General features: G+C 40.7%; 1 protein-coding gene across 2 annotated transcripts in view; it reads right to left on the bottom strand.

Annotated features, from left to right (window-relative positions):
* LOC145391058 (tubulin alpha-1 chain-like) overlaps positions 1 to 9609 on the bottom strand; it is a 38051-nt gene extending 28442 nt beyond the window's left edge. For both annotated transcript variants that reach the window (XR_013895763.1, XM_080265788.1), the window contains exons 1-2: positions 9458 to 9609; positions 1698 to 1920 (exon numbers count right to left, since the gene is read on the bottom strand). Coding sequence is in view for 1 of the 2 variants with exons in the window: in XM_080265788.1 (XP_080121914.1) it covers positions 1698 to 1920; positions 9458 to 9472 (238 nt within the window). In the remaining variant the exon portion in view is untranslated. The remainder of the gene's footprint in view (positions 1 to 1697; positions 1921 to 9457) is intronic.
* Between the last annotated feature and the right edge of the window lie 7409 nt (positions 9610 to 17018).

Raw genomic sequence — 17018 nt, 5'->3', positions numbered from 1 at the left:
ACCATTACCACTACTATTACAACTACCACCACCATCACTATAACACCACCACGATCACTACCACCACCATCACTCCTACTATTACCATCGCAACTACCACCACCATCACTACTACTACTACTGTGACCACAACCACCAACATTTCTACCGCTACTGTCACCATTACCATCACCATCAGTACTATCACCATTACCACCATCATCACCACTACCACCACTATATCTTCTCCCTCACCACCGACACTTGTCCTCACGTCTCCCTCCATCCCCTCCCTTCGTGTCCTCTCCCCCTCAACACCTGTCCTCACCCCTTCCTCCACCCCTTCCCTTCCCCTCCCCCTCAAATCGATGTTGCTGTAACCTGCTGTAACACATCATTTTACAGTGGCCTTGAGTTCCAGCTCCCTTTGTACTTCTCTGCAACTGTGCAACCTGTGCAGTGGTGATTATTTTGGATTTCTTTTGCAGGTGGGTTGGATGTAGTCATTATTACTGTCTTTACCACTCTGACACTCATAAGCTCTCGTGAATGGTAGTAAAAAGAAGATAATAAAACTAACGTCCTTCCGCTGATGAATTTGAGCAGCAGGGGCGCGTCATACATTCATGGTAGCGTTGACGTAAATAATTACATTAATAAGTAAATAATAACTAACAAAATAAGTAAATTAATAAATAAGAACCCTTAGCCACGTCTTGGATTCAAACCGTTGTGTGTTAGCTCATACCCTTCTCTGACCCGTGGCGTGTACCATCATGCCACTTAGATGTAAAAAATCTGTCAAAAATACAAAAAATACAAGTCGACTCACAAGTCCCAGGTTACATACTTATTTTGGTTTCGATAAAGAAGTTGTTGATGATGTTATTATGCATATACGCCGAAATTATCTTTAAAAACTAATATGGTTGTCAAAATGCTAATAAATTGTTATCGAGTTTCGACCACAGAAGGTACCAAGCCAACAAATACGACCCTGGAAGCAAAACTGTCTACATTGATTTCGCTACAGAACATAATGAAACTACTGATAATGTAAACCCCAATTAGCGCTCAATCAGTAATCCCCAACCACAGTGGGCTCCAAGTCGACAAAGGCAGCCCTGGGAACATGTTTGCCTGTTGAGGGTGTAGTTGGGGAGATATACGTAAAAAAAATAGAGCACTTCAAAAATTGTTATAGCTATCAAAATATGGCGAAATTCCAACCTCTCTTACACTCACCAACGACAGGGGAATCTAAGCTGACCCCCTCCCCCCCAAAAAAAGTGAAGAAGAGAAAGAATAAAGGGAAGTGAAGAAGAGAATTAAAACAAGTGTCACATGTTGCAGACCTTTAAATATTGCTTCAACTCTCAAAATAGTAATAAAAAAAAGCCAATCTCATGTCCACTCACCAACCACAGTGGGCTCCAAATCAACAGAGACAGCTGTGGGTGCATGCTCTTCCTCACTAGTCTCTCTGAAGGTGCTGAAGAAGTCGCAGAGATGTATGTCTGAATATACCTAAGAATTGACTATAGCTACCAAAATATTGCTAAATTCCAGTCTCATACACTCACCAACCACGGAGGGCTTCAAATCAAAGAAGACAGCTCTGGGCACGTGCTTTCCACCCATAGTCTCGTTGAAGAGGGCGTTGAAGGAATTGCTGTTGCTACCAAAGTACTACCAAATTCCACTTCAGACACACTCACCAACCACAGTGGGCTCCAGATCAACGAAGACAGCTCTGGGCACGTGCTTTCCAACGCTCGTCTCGCTGAAGAAGGTGTTGAAGGAGTCGTCGCCGTAGCCTATCGTGTCATCTGAGGGCATCATCCCATCTGGTTGTATGCCATGTTCGAGGCAGTACAGCTCCCAGCACGCGTTGCCCATCTGTACCCCCGCCTGCCCCACATGGATGCTGATACATTCTCGCTGGTGAAGGAAATAAAGGACTGACAGTGAGTTTGAGTGCTAGTGAGAAAAAAGAGCAAGTTCTAAAAGTACATGGAGGTAGGAACTAGAGTAATCGCAAGACTGGTATAAGATTGAGATACTAGCATACGATACCGATTTGTACACCCGAATGGATGGTGGTGCACTCTTGGTGGTGGAAGGAAAATAAGAGTGTGTTAAAGTCATTGTTATAGTCATGGGAGAAAGGAGTGTTAAAACTAGTGCTGAAAAGGAATGAGTTTCAGAAGCAGTGGTGTAACGAAGAGAGGACAGGAAAGTAATTGGAGTATATATATGTGCTTATACACTCGCGCTGAAAGAGGAGTTAGAAGTATTGGGTCAGAAGATGGGGGGCACTAGTGAGATACGTCCCACCTCCTACCCTCGTGGAAGTCTAGTAACCCTTCTGATAATCTCTTCTCCCCATGAAAAAATCTGGCATATTCTTGGCATGAAGACCAAGTGTAAGTAACTTAAGAGAATTTATTTTTACACTATTGTTATTTCCAATTTAGCATGCATAAGGAGGAGATGAACTTGCCTCTGTGCATAAAAAGATTCCACTGTTAAGAACTCTCAAGAATCATTCAGTTCCAGAATATGTTATTAATAACGAAAGGTAGACCTCAATAAGTCCCCAAACTTAAGACATGAGCTCCTGTGACTTTCAGTAACACCTTCAACGTTGTATCGCTCTCCCAGGCAGAAAAGAATCGTCTGGAAACAGCAAAAATTATATTGAAAAGTACGACATTTGATTAAAGCCGTTAATGTACTTGCTGTCTCACCTTACCTCCACCCCATTTGATATTCGGGTTAGTACGTTAGGTACTGAAACGTGGGTTGTGGATACCGTAGAGTTTAATTACTCCTGACCCATATTAGGGTTAGTTTTTAGGTACTGAAACGTGGGTTGTGAATACCGTAGAGTTTAATGACTGCTGACATATATGTTAGGTAGTGAAACGTGGGGGGCGTGTGCCCGTAGAGTTTCTCCCTTGTGCCTGGCTATCAGATAGTGAAACATGGGACATCCTTTCCGTTGAGTTTTTTCCCGCCCGTAAAATCAGAGGAAGCCTAAATTGTGTGTGTGTGTGTGTGTGTGTGTGTGTGTGCGAGAGAGAGAGAGAGAGAGAGAATGGGGGGGGAGGCATATGGTAGGGTGGTGTAATCATGTGGTATCAAGGATGAGTGGCCATGTTCGTGTCTGGGCTGGGGCGAGTCCCATGCGCGCTCCCAGGGGCTCAACAAACTCACCCTCCGTTAATCCATTCTGTTTTGGGATTTTTTTTTTCTGTTATATCCAGTCGAGTTTATCTAGCATAGGACATTTTATTTATTTTTTTTAGTTAGAAGGGTTAGATTGGATGTACTAAGAGAGAGAGAGAGAGAGAGAGAGAGAGAGAGAGAGAGAGAGAGAGAGAGAGAGAGAGAGAGATTTTAAGTATAGTTTGGTCCGCCTTTCTTACAGGGGGATAGCATGAAAGGTCACGTAATGATGGTTACGAAGATATTGAAAGAAAAGCGTAAGATTTTTTTTTTTTTTTAAGAGATTGAAATACAGTAGCATCTTATGGCGAATCCTCTCTCTCTCTCTCTCTCTCTCTCTGCTGAAAAAATCGTCTGGTAGAGGCGCAAGCAGAAATGTCTGCGGTAGAGGTAGAAGGTAGAGGTAGATAGGTAGAAAGAAAGGCAAAGTTAGAGACAGGCAGAAAAAGAGAAAATGTATATCTATAGAGAGGTAGGTAGAGGTAGAAGTAGAGGTAGAGGTAGAAGCAGAGGTAGATGTAGAAGTAGAGGTAGAGGTGGAGGGGATTAGAGGGAAAGGCAGCAGGTGTCAGTAAATAACTGATAATATTGATTCTCTTTGGTTAGGCCAGGCTGACGTAATCGTGTGTGTGTGTGTGTGTGTGTGTGTGTGTGATACAGATTGATAGATAGGTAAATTTAGAAAGAGAGAGAGAGAGAGAGAGAGAGAGAGAGAGAGAGAGAGAGAGAGAATCAATAACCCTCCAATATTCAATAGGGTTGTGCTCAACAGAGGAAAACAAGTAAGAAATACAAACCACTAACTCAAGTAATAATTTTGGCCTAACGCTTATTTTTCCCTTTCCAAATGCATGTACACACACACACACACACACACACACACACACACACACACACACACACACACACACACACACACACTAGACGAGACTGCAGTATGTGATGACGTGAGAAAGTAGGATGAATGTGTGTGTGTGTGTGTGTGTGTGTGTGTGAGGGTTAGGTCGATAGGAGAGTTAAGGAGTGGACAACAAAAGAGAGAGAGAGAGAGAGAGAGAGAGAGAGAGAGAGAGAGAGAGAGAGAGAAGCGGCAGGAGGAAGAGGGAAACATGGGGAGAATAATACAGAAGGAGAAGAATGGCCGTAGAAAATCAGAAAATAAAAAGAAAGATTTGAAAAATGAAGTAAAGGACGTGATAGTATGAAGAACTGTTAAAGAAAAGAGAAAATACAGATGGAGAATAGGAAGACGAAGAGGAAGAGGAGGAGGAGGAGGAGGAGAGGAGAGAAGTGCGAGGCAAGTGGCAAGTAAGAAGGGAATGAGGCTGATGAAATATGTATGGTTCAGTCGAGTGGTGTTGTGAGCTGACATTTAGCTTTGTGGCTAAACTCGTCGTCTTTGCCTGATATTATGTTTACTGCGAATGTCCCGCATCTCACCATTAATTCATCCTGAATTTTATATTTTATCCTCCCTACTGCTGCCCTAACAGACAGGAGTTCGGTTCTCTGTTGTGGCGGGGAACAGATTAAGAATTTGAATTTCGTTGAGGCCCTGACACACTTACACCCGAACTTGTGATCGCCACCGAGGCTCAGGGTCCATCCAACGTTCAGACTTGAATACTACAGCCGCCCTAACCCGGTGCATTGTTTCGTCTCATCGATCACATGTTTCGAGCAAGTGTGGCCGCACCCATAAAACAGACTTTATCGACCTACCGCAACACCCACTGACGTGTCGTACAAACATCCTGCCAGTGCCAGTACACAAGGCCTGTATGAAACAGTTCTAACACGAATTTAGTATGAACGGTGGGTGTTGGCGGCGAAGTGGTGACATGTGGAGGTACATGGTAAGCAGAAGGACAGTTGGGCCTTCGGGAACGGGTTGTGGAGCATTTTCCCAAAGTTGGACTTGAAAAAAAAAATATATATATATATTCAATTCTTGAGACGTCTTATAAGGAAGGAATTGATCGATGCTTAAAAATATGTAGTCCCTCGTGTTTGGAATATCTCTCATAAGCTGAATAAAATCCTCTGATGGTTCCAAGAGTAAAATAAGAAATACGTCGCCTTGGTGAAATTAATAAATAAACAAAAAATAAATGGCATGACCTGCAGACTTCCTCCCAGCAAGTATCCCTTTTCTTTTTTTCTTCTTCGTCTCTATTATTTTTGTTACGGCAGACTCTGACCTTGCGCCTGTCATCACCATAATTTATAATGAATTCTTGGTAAAGGGGAAAAAATCATAGAGCCGACAAGATGAAACACTCCTTTGTCACGACGAACAAAAGCACCTGAGCTTCTTTGTTAGAGTGATCGGTAAGCAAGACCCGCATGTAGAAAATGTCAAAAGTATCTTCGAAGTGTGTCAAGTACAAACTCTATCGGTTAGATCTGAGGAACTAATGTGTAAAACAGAAAAATCGAGCTGTTTAAACAGCAAACTGTATTTCGAAATTCATAACAGACCTAATCAACATAAAAATTAGCAATTACAGAAAGACTCGATGTCATAAGCTTTGATCACCATAGGAAAAAAAAATTGTTCGATATAAGATAAAACCATAATAAAATTTACTTTCTAACTGCATTGATATAACAACCACTTCTGTGAGGCATCAGGCAGAATTTGATTTGCAATATGAAATACCAGAAATATCCCATCTTCTCAGTCCATCTCGCCACACAGTATCCATTATGAGCGTAATTTGGCGGCCACCGATATATATAAATAATCTCTCAGCATGCATACCCCCGAGAAGAATGAAAATTGTGAGCCCATTCCCGAGAAGCAATCCGTAGGTGTTAAATTTATAAATAATATTGCATCAAGGCCAATAATAATGAACGATAAAGGACCATGTTAGGGAGGAATGTGCTTATATAATTGTAGTGTTAGAGAATATGCCTTATATAGTACAGAGAGAGAGAGAGAGAGAGAGAGAGAGAGAGAGAGAGAGAGAGAGAGAGGGAGAGAGATGGGGTGGCTTCGGGTGACGTCACGGAATAATTTAACGTGGAGAATAAACCAATGGAACATGCGACAGAGTTCTTTGACCTCGTTTTTCGTGGAATATTTCTGCTGCTTATTGTACCTCCCCCCTCTCTCTGTCTCTGTCTCTGTCTGTCTGTCTGTCTGTCTGTCTCTCTCTCTCTCTCTCTCTCTCTCTCTCTCTCTCTCTCTCTCTCTCTCTCTCTGTCTGTCTGTCTCTCTCTCTCTCTCAAACCATAAATTTAAATCAATACGGTGACCTCGGATTGAGACCCTCCCCCCCTTTTCTTTTACCCAGCCTTCTCATCACGTTATTCTCGTCCTCACCCGTTCTTTTTTATGGTTGGATTTCACATGTTATTTGGTAATTTTCTTTCTTTTTCTTTCAAATACTTCATCAGTTTGGTTCCATTCCTTCATTTCTTCACCAATTTACTTCAAATTTGTGCGTATGTTTCTCAGGCAGATATCCACAGAAACTTTTTCTTTGGGGGAGGGGGGATTTATGCTATATAAAGGGTTTCATGGAGCGAAAGGTCAAACCACACACACACACACACACACACACACACACACACACACACACACACACACACACACACACACACACACACACACACACACACACACACACACACACACACACACACACACACACACACACACACCTGGCTAAATGTGGCAACACGAATCCCTGGATGTTATATACTTTGGCTTGGAGGGATGGGGATAGTCACTTCTTTGAGTACTAGAGATGCTTTTGTGAAAACCATTGTGCATGCCCTTTGGAATGCTGTCAATATTATATATATATATATATATATATATATGTTCCTTTCCAGGATTAAGGCCTATGATTACAAACAGATAGTTTGAAAGATAGTGCTTGGTGGCCTTGTCAGTGATCATTAGAAGCATCCCTTTTCTGTCCAACTCTATAATGCAAGAGTTAACCTTTACTCCCAGTCCTTCATTTATGCAACAGGTCATTTCTGGAACTGTCTCCCTCTGTCTGTATTTCCTACTTTCTATGATCTCCAGTCTTTCAAACGCAGTGTGTCCAGGCATCCCGAAATGATCGGATCTTGAATTTGGCTCTCTGTTGGATTGTTTTTATTTTTTCTTGGAAGGAACGGTTTGCGGGCTTCTGGCCTGTGGTTCCTTCTTCCTTGTATTAAAAAAAAAGTATTGTATACAACTTGATATTTTGCGACTATGATACCAGACTCTTTTAACATTTCCTCTTGTTTTGTTTCTGAGAAGTACACTTGTTTAAACAAAGATAAATATATACAGACAATCTTAGTTTTGCAAATATGAAACCAAACTCCTTAATATTTGCTTATGGAGTATTGGAAACCGTTTGAGTGGAGTCAGCAATTTGATACACCATGTCAGATTAAGAAATTTTCTGAATCCGGCTTCAGACGTGGCCTTGAGTGAGAAGCATAATTCCCCTGTTTCTCGTAAGCACTGTACATTATCACAGGCGGGGTAATTAAGAGTTTGCATTCTCTATAATTTTGTTACCAGGATAACATAGCTGGGGGATATTAGTTCTTGCTTCACTGTTTTTGCTCTCTCTCTCTCTCTCTCTCTCTCTCTCTCTCTCTCTCTCTCTCTCTCTCTCTCTCTCCCCACGGATATAACTACGAGAGAGAGAGAGAATAACAAGGGAAAATTATTCAGAATATGATGATTAAAAATAATAGTGTGTGTGTGTGTGTGTGTGTGTGTGTGTGTGTGTGTGTGTGTGTGTGTGTGTTTGGTCAGCGCCACGTAACCCCATTAGCACGCTTTCCTCAGACCCCCTCAAGGAAGCACGCACGCAATGCAGAAGAAAGGTATGGCTACGTCCGCACCAATTGCTAGCAGGTGCGGATGGGTGTGGTCAGGTGTGGGCGGGAATATTACTTCTTTATAGCGCATACAAGGGGCCCTACTGGACGCGGACGGGTGCGGACGAGAACTTCTTTTGGTTACATTGAGGTAGAAATCCCCCCCAAAGTCGCCTGGGCCAGCAAGTCTTTGGTGTGGACGAGACCTTAGGAGGAACACATTTACATAGCTTCACGGTTAGGTTTGCTGTGTAAGGTTTGGGTAGGTAATGTTAGACGCATCTGTAAAGAAAAATGCCAATCAGCCAATCAATCAATCAATCAATCAATCAGATGAGTGGATGGTTATGGCAGTGAGGCGCAAGATAGGCTTCCGGGGTCGTGTGTGGTGAGTGAATGAGTGTGTGTCCCATTTCTATCATGTATTTTTTTTTTCTTTCATGGATGTCTGGATCCTGCTTTACCCTGTTGTTGAGTAAAAACATGAGGTCACGATGGTCATGATTATCGTGATGATGATGATGATGATGGTTGATGATTGGTGGGTGATGATGGTGATGATGATGATCATCATCATCATGATGATGATGATGGATGATGATTGATGGGTGATGATGGATGATGGTTGTTGGTTGATAATGGAAAATGATAATAATGGTGATGGTGATGATGATGATAATGATGATGATGATGGTTGATGATGGATGATGATTGATGATGGATGATGGTTGTTGGTTGATGATGGAAAATGATAATAATGGTGATGGTGATGATGATGATGATGATTCATTGATGATGATGATGATATCTACTTAATGTTTGTCATGGATTTTCTCTACGTCCACGAATCTCTGAAATTAAAATAAATGCGCCACCAGACCCAGCCTAACAAACCTAACTTCATCGTGAATCAGTTTAACTCTGACCTAACTTTGAGTCGTATGCTGAGTGGCTTTGAAAATTCCTTGATGCCTCTTCCATTGCAATTTATTCTTCATATTACACTTTAATGTCCTCTTGTATATGGATGCAAACTTTGTCGCTGATAAAACCAAATAAATAACGTATAAGCTGTGACATGCAAGGTAAATCAGCAAGGAAATGATGTTACCAATAGACCATGTGGCCTGTTTCTATTCTCATTCATATATTTCCTGACATTATGGATGCGAGGTGGTGGGGGAGAGGAAGGGGGAGACCGAGGATATAGGAGAGGGACAGAGTTGAGAGACATATGAAAGAGGGTGGTGTGAAATGGTGGGAGGGCAGCCTAATAGCGAAGGACAGGGTGGCATGGAGGAATTTTGTCCTTAGCCACCGCTACGGGATTAAGGCGTCTAGCAGTAGATAGATAGATAGATGGAAGGACGGATGGAAGGTCCTTGTATGTCCATTTTCTACTTACCCCTCCACTGACCATCCTCGTCCTTTTAAATATTTTGGTGGTTGGGGGGTAACAAGTTTCTAAAGATTTTCGGAGGGTTCCGTGGGCGGTGAGTGAGCGCCAGGTGAAGTAAGGACAGCAGCACACAGGTCGACGTTGTAGCTGGCTGACTGACTGACTGGCAGTGACTGAGTTTTACACCTTCAGATCCCCCCTTTCCTCGTGGCCTTTCCTTCGGGGGCTGGATTTGTAAAGTTTCTGTGAGCTGTAAGCGCGTGTGAGCCGAGATCGTTTGTTTACGCTCGTACGGCAGCCAATCACTTCAGAATCAAACTCAGATTATATTATTTTTAAAAACACCATGAAACAATGTTATTTATGATATTATCTAACCGTTTCACGTTTAATTGAGACTCGTTCATCGTTAAAATCAGTTAAAATACGTTATGAATGCCAAAACTGACTGTATCCTGCCCAGCCAATCAACGCCGAGCGAACTCACCGCTTCAGCCAGTCATAGAGCAAGTTGGTGCTAGTGGTCATGTTTATAAACCCTCTCAGGCTTAAGTTGTTTATAAGATTGCTATGTATGTACACTTATATTTGCTCATGCAGGCAGTGTACACTTGAAAATGCAAACTAGATTTATTATCAAAGCGACAGAATCACGACAAACTTGAATATCTGTTCTAGTTGACAGTTATAGAGGAATTAATGGTAAAAATTGGTAAGGATTCTTTATATAAACGACTCTAAGTGGGCGGGGCTTCCGTTTACACATACCAACGCTGCTTCTGGAAAGCCTGAGACTTCCCCTCACTTATGGATCCTTTCCTGAAAATGAGGGCGGATGGAACGTAAGCATTAGGTCAACTGTCCACCTCTCTCTGTGGGTCTTTCTCCCTCGGTGTCTTTCTCTGTGTCTGCTTGTCTTCTCCCCTTCCCTTCACACACACACACACACACACACACACACACACACACACACACACACACACACACACACACACACACACACACACCACCTCCTTTTATAGATATTCTTTCAATGCTTTCTCCTGGAATTTTTGCCTATAAGCGCTTAGTAATCCTATTCTCACGTGACTTCCGCGGTTAGTATTACAGGTGTGTGGGTATCTCTTTGTCTGCACACCAGTTTCTTTCATTGCACGTATACTGCGTTCACTTTAACTATACTCTTTTTACTCTAACTTGGCCAAAAAAAAAAAAAAAAACATCTCTCCATCTTGATTGGTAAGTTGTAAGAAGAGATTAACACTATAGCGCTAGTCATAAAGAAGTGGTAGGGAATGGATGTAGAGACGTAGTATTGTCTTTCTTTGTCACTGAACTACGTGGAATAAGCTGCAACAGGGTGAAAATCTGGGCCAAGTTAAGGTGAAATGGGAACAGGCCTAAAATTGTCCTCCCCCCATCTTGAACGCTGGGCTGTAATAGGAGATTAACACTTGAATATGGTGATAGTCACGAAGAAGTGCTGTGAATAGATGCAGAACGTAGTATTGTATTTCTCTGTCTGTCTGTCTGTCTGTCTGTCTCTCTGTCTCTCTCTCTCTCTCTCTCTCTCTCTCTCTCGATGGAGACGCCACCATCCACTCACTCAATGCAGTGATCCCACAGGGATCTGTACATTGGGTGACAAGGTAAATGGTTTCTCGTAGCTCAGAAAGCAATATCCTTCGTTGGGTGGTAACATGGGCAAGTTGACGCCTGGTGGTCAAGTGGTTCAAGGCGCTTCAACTGGTTGTGGTCCTTTAGGATTTGCATCTGAGGGAGGATTCGGATTTATTGTTGATTTAATGCAACTCAGGGAAGGAGAAAAGGTCGCTCAAGTCTTAAATGACGAGACAAAGTGACACAGCCGTGACCCCTACGTTCCTTATTGAGCATTGACTGATTGGAAGGTAGATTGATAAATTGAGGAATGACATAAAAAGCATCGCGGTATTGATCGTGTTAAGGCCTCTTTCAGTGTCCATTTTGTGCTAGTTGCGGGAGGAGAAGCAGGGAGAATTGAATAAAAAAAAAAATCGCGGTATTGAAGGAAGCAGGAAGAATATATATATATATATATATATATATATATATATATATATATATATATATATATATATATATATCACGGTATTGAAGGAAGCAAGAATAAAAAAATACATATCGTGGTATTGAACGAAGCAGGAAGAATAAAAAAAATATATATATCGCGGTATTGAACGAAGTAGGAAGAATTAAAAACAAGTATATATTGCGGTACTAAACGAAACAGGAAGAACTAAGAAAAAAGTATATATCGCAGTATTGAATGAAGCAGGAAGAATTAAAAAAAAAAAAGTATATATTCCAGTATTGAATGAAGCAGGAAGAATTTAAAAAAGTATATATCGCGGTATTGAACGAAGCAGGAAGAATTTAAAAAAAATCACGATACTGAACGTGTCCAGAACCTCTCCCAGTGTCCATTTTGTGCCCGTGGTGGGAGATAGAGTCCTGGAATGTACCGCACTCTGTCCTTGGTAATCCTGGCCTCGCGTGGGTCTCTCGTGTTAACATTCCAAACTCGCCAGCCTACGGTTCGCATTCCTTCATTCCTGCATTCCAGACTTCACTTATATATAATTCTATTCCTAATCTCGCAATCTGCAGTTCACATTCCGACTTTCCATTACTCGGAGCTTACTTTTATCACATTTCAAAATCTTTTAATCCATGTTTATTCTATCTGGCTGCTGACCATTTTCTTTAGGTTATGGGAGACTTGCAAATAGTGAAGGATTTATTAATGCTTTACCCAACTCCTCCAGTTCGAAGAATGTCTCCTACGCTATGAAAAAAGGAAGCATAGTAGCACTGAAATAAGAAAAACATCATATTATTTGGGTAAATGTTCATAATTACGTATTAAATTCTTTATAACGTTATGTGTTTCTAGAAATGTTTAGCCTTTACTCCAACATTCCACAGTAATTATCCGATCCAGTTCAGAGAGAGAGAGAGAGAGAGAGAGAGAGAGAGACGTTCTGCAGGTTTCCAGACTTTCTTATTTTCATTATAAATACCGGTTTCCTCATTTTTTGTTTTACTATAGAGGCCAGCAGTCCACTTTAATCAATTTCAGTTTTTGATAAGTACTACAAATCTATAATTCACATTCTAACATTCCGGTGTCAGAATTCTTCGTCCAGTGTTTGCATACCAATTTTTAATATTCTTCATCCATTTTTGGAGTTCGACACTGCCAGATTCCCTATTTCTTCTTCCAATTCTAACAGCAGGCAAGTCATAGTCTTACAGTCCAGAGTCCTCATTTTTTTAACCTTGTTTTCCTAGTCTATAGTTTGTACTCTTTCATTCAAGAGGTTTATATCTTCTAATTTTTTAGGTGTACAGTTTACACTACATTTGCCTGTGTGTGTGTGTGTGTGTGTGTGTGTGTGTGTGTGTGTGTGTGTGTGTGTGTGTGTGTGTGTGTGTGTGTGTGTGTGTGTGATCCAGTTTAAGTAGCTTGTAGTCCTCATACCATTATTTGATGAACATTAATTCATCCACATATTTTAGACACCTACGCATACATTCCAGATCCATTATTTCTTCATCCATTTCCAGCGATCTGCAGTTCTTATTCTGGATCCTTTATTTTTCACCTAGTTCTTCGAGCATGAAATCCACAGTCTTGAACTCGAGTCCTTACTATATAATTTCTAGAAGCTTGTACCCCACATTCCTAGATTCCTCATTCCTTGACCTAGTTATTCGAATGAGAGGGCGAGCATTTATAATATTTATACCTTAACCTGGTCTGTATGGTCAAAAGATAATACTACAGCTCTATATCCTTTCCAAAGCACTTCTTCGTGACTAGCATCATATTTTAGCGTTATCTCTTATTATTGTTAAATATTCAGGATGGAGAGACTGCAGTTTTAGGCTAGGTTTGAGTAAATTGTGTAGCCTATATAGAAGCGTATAAACAGCATTCCTAGGTTCCTCATTCCTTGACCTAGTTTCGGAATGAGAGAGAGCGTGCATGTAGTAGTAGTAACCCAGTTGTATGAGTCAGGCTGGATTAAAAGGCCAAGGATTCCCCATGACGTTAGTTCCTTCCGTATCGACCGGAAGGACCTTGAACGAGAAAACATAACTCCTCTTGATGCCTTCCACGTATCATGCTTCTCCCTCGCCCCTATAATCAGCAATATTCTTCACCCACAATGGCCACGTCACTATCATTTTTCTCGTGACTTCCTCATCCGGAAGAATATGCGCATTTTTCAATAGCATTCCTTGGGGTGGGCGGGGGGGGGGGCGCTCATCATCCACTCACTTGATGTAGTGCTGCTGAGCGACAGGTCAAATGGTTTCCCCCAACCCTTGATTACGAATCAGCCCTTTGGTTAATAATTGCCCCCTCGGATACGAATAACCCCTAAAGTTCCAAATCGGCCATTTAGTTATGAAACACTCTCTTGGTTACGAATTGTCCTCTTGATTACGAATTGTCCTCTTGATTACGAATTGTCCCACTGGTTACGAATCATCCCTTTGGTTACGAATCACATTCTCGGTTACCTGTCACTCCCTTGGTTACGAATCAACCCCTAAGTTACCAGTCAACCCCTTGATTACGAATTGCCTCTTGGTTACAAAATACAAATCACCCTCATTGGTTGCGAAGCTCCACTTGGATCCACTGGGTTCACGTTCAGATGAACCTGGGTTTGCGACTATTACACTAATTTTACTCTTCCATGACCCAGATTTTTCTTTTTGTAGCTTCTCTCACGTTGCTCAGTGGCAGAAAAAGATAATGCAACGACTCAACATCTTTTCCATAGCATTTATTGGTGTCTAGCATCATATCTTGCGTTAATCAATTTGTACGACTAAGCGTGCAAGTTGGAAAGACGGGACTTTTAGGCCAAGTTAAAGTGAAAAGAGTATAGTACTATGGGTACTGTAAGACAGCATAGCTCAGGCTCAAGTAGCCTGTAGAATGGGATGTTATCAGTGATTATATTGTGGACAGGTAAGACTCAGATGGGCTAGACTCTAGAGGGGTCGGGGTGATGCTTTGTTATTATTATTATTATTATTATTATTATTATTATTATTATTATTATTTAACTAGATCCTCTTCCCTCAAAAAACTGTCTGCACACAACTGGTCAGGTTTGGTTAAAATCAAGTATATTTGTTCTTACACACACACACACACACACACACACACACACACACACAGAGTCAATCTTTGACCTTGACCTTTTGTTCTAAAAAAAAAAAAAAAACTATGTTTCGTTATCGACTTTGCCCTCATTTCTTCCAACAATTTGGTTAAAATCCGGAAAAAAAAAAAACTCCTCTATTCTGTACTTCTAGTCATAATTTAATGTCATATGCCTTCCTTTCAATTACCATTGTTTTGCCTACATTGGCGAGCATACTGTTTTCTTCGTGTACAAACTCTTGATTTGTTAACCATTTTAAAAGATCACTCTCATCTTGTGCCAGCAAAATTTCATCTTCATCAATCAGCCATCATTATCAAGCTATTTTCAGTATAGTATTATCTATTTCTTGTCTCAGAAATACCCAGCACACTGCAAATAGAAATGTAACGTCAGTGTGGATTATTAAACATTTCGAAATTCATCCATCATTCACCCCATCAGGAGAGTTGGGTATTTGAAGTTGCTGCCTCAGTTTAAGCCCAGCAGGTTATATTCATCACTAAATGTACAGAAAAAGTAATGATCTGGAGAAACAAATTACAGGATAGGTTTTAGAGGATGACTGATAGAAATTTAAGGCTAATCTCTTTATTACTGAGCAAAGACATAAGACTTGAGAGGGCAGTGTATGGTTACATATGAGACTGATGAGCTGTCTAACTAAACTTAAAAAAAATTACAGTAAAATGCATCATATTCATACAGTTCTTAAAAGTACAAAAGCTGCATCACTCTTAACATAACTTTAAAACCTAATTATGTTCTCAGTCATGAAAACTGAACTTGAGGAGAACTGAATCTGTCCCAAGATCTAATGAATATATAAAACATAACACATAAAATCTAGCCACAAGTTACTGTCATCAATCCTGACCCTTTTTCAGTTCAGGCCAGATAATGCTATGCTTCCTCTAAAGGAAACCCCATACAGAGTAGTGAGATTGGCCATGATGATTGTGATGTTTCCTGTGGAAGGTAAATCAACCGCCAAAACCAACTGATTATTTTCCCACAAACTGTAATACATGAATAAATGAAAGCAATTAAAGCTGTACATAGGACATTTTATATTTTACAGACAGCTCACTGATCTCTCATTTATAGACCTTAGACTTCTGATGCGTACAAATAGGACTAAGACAAATTACTGAGATCCTAAGTATACTGTGTGTTGGTCAGATTGCACCTTTGAATGAATTAACACTACAGTATGAACTATGAAAAGGGAAGGCTTACAGACTATTCCAAATTAGAATATCACTTGGATATGTCTTCCACCCTTCCATACCTGCTCACACTCCCTCACCCTAACTCCATCACCTGTAACTCTAGTCGATTCCAAATTAGAATTACAGTTGTAGGTGATGGAGTTAGAGGGAGTATGGGCAGGTGTGAAAGGGTGCAGATCACAGCCAAGGGTAATTCTAATCTGGAACGGACTATAGGTCAGTTGGTACCAAATAAGCTAAATGGATTATAAAAAGTATAAATACAGTGTGTCTTAGGAAAAGTGCATTAATTTCCAAGATGTTATTTTTGCCCAATTCTGAGTTTGTGGCTGCCTCCCCAGGGATTACAGTGTCTGAATATAAAAAGCTGGATAAAATCTTGAGCAATAATTATTATATTGGTATAAATCCAGTTCTTAACTGTAACAACAGTTACTGATGACCTTTTGTGTAAATTATGAGGGAGGCCACTTTCATGTTTGGGTTCATCAGTCGTTGTTGCTCCAAAATGGTTGAGAATTGGATTGATGACGATTAAGTATTTACTTCTCAAAATTAACCCTAGAGTAGTTCCTGATGTATGGCATTCATTTTCCTGAGACACCCTGTAGAGTAAGCTCCCTTTATTCCAGATGTCTAATATTTACACCTTCAGAAAAAAAGAAGAAAAAAAAAGCACTCGAGGGTTCATTTTGCAAAGAGAAATTGCTGTCAGGGATTTGTGGTATTGCAGTTCCATAACAAACAACTTTACCCTCTCACCTTTCACTCACATATGTTTTATTTTATTCATATTTCCAGTCAGTTTTCTTTCACTTAGGGAGAGACTTTTCAGACAGGAGGGATTGGATATAGCCTTTATGAAACTCTTCTATGAATGGCCTCTCCCTGAGTTACATAGTTCATCTGGCAGTGTCATGAGAATTAAAAAAAGGATGAGTCAGTATTGCAAACATTAATATGCTGGTTTATGATTCCAATTGAGGTAGAAATAAAGGGAGCTAACTTTCTCATATTGTCAACTGTTTCTGTGAGAATATACGATCTGAGGTATATTGCTATGTCATATGTGGCATGCTGTACATAACCTCTTCAGTCCCATGACTG

Source organism: Coenobita brevimanus, chromosome 16, assembly GCF_032717465.1.
Source record: "Coenobita brevimanus isolate Jiangsu-jjx chromosome 16, ASM3271746v2, whole genome shotgun sequence".
Taxonomy (NCBI): Eukaryota; Metazoa; Arthropoda; class Malacostraca; order Decapoda; family Coenobitidae; genus Coenobita; species Coenobita brevimanus.
This window is presented reverse-complemented; position numbering and strand designations above follow the sequence as displayed.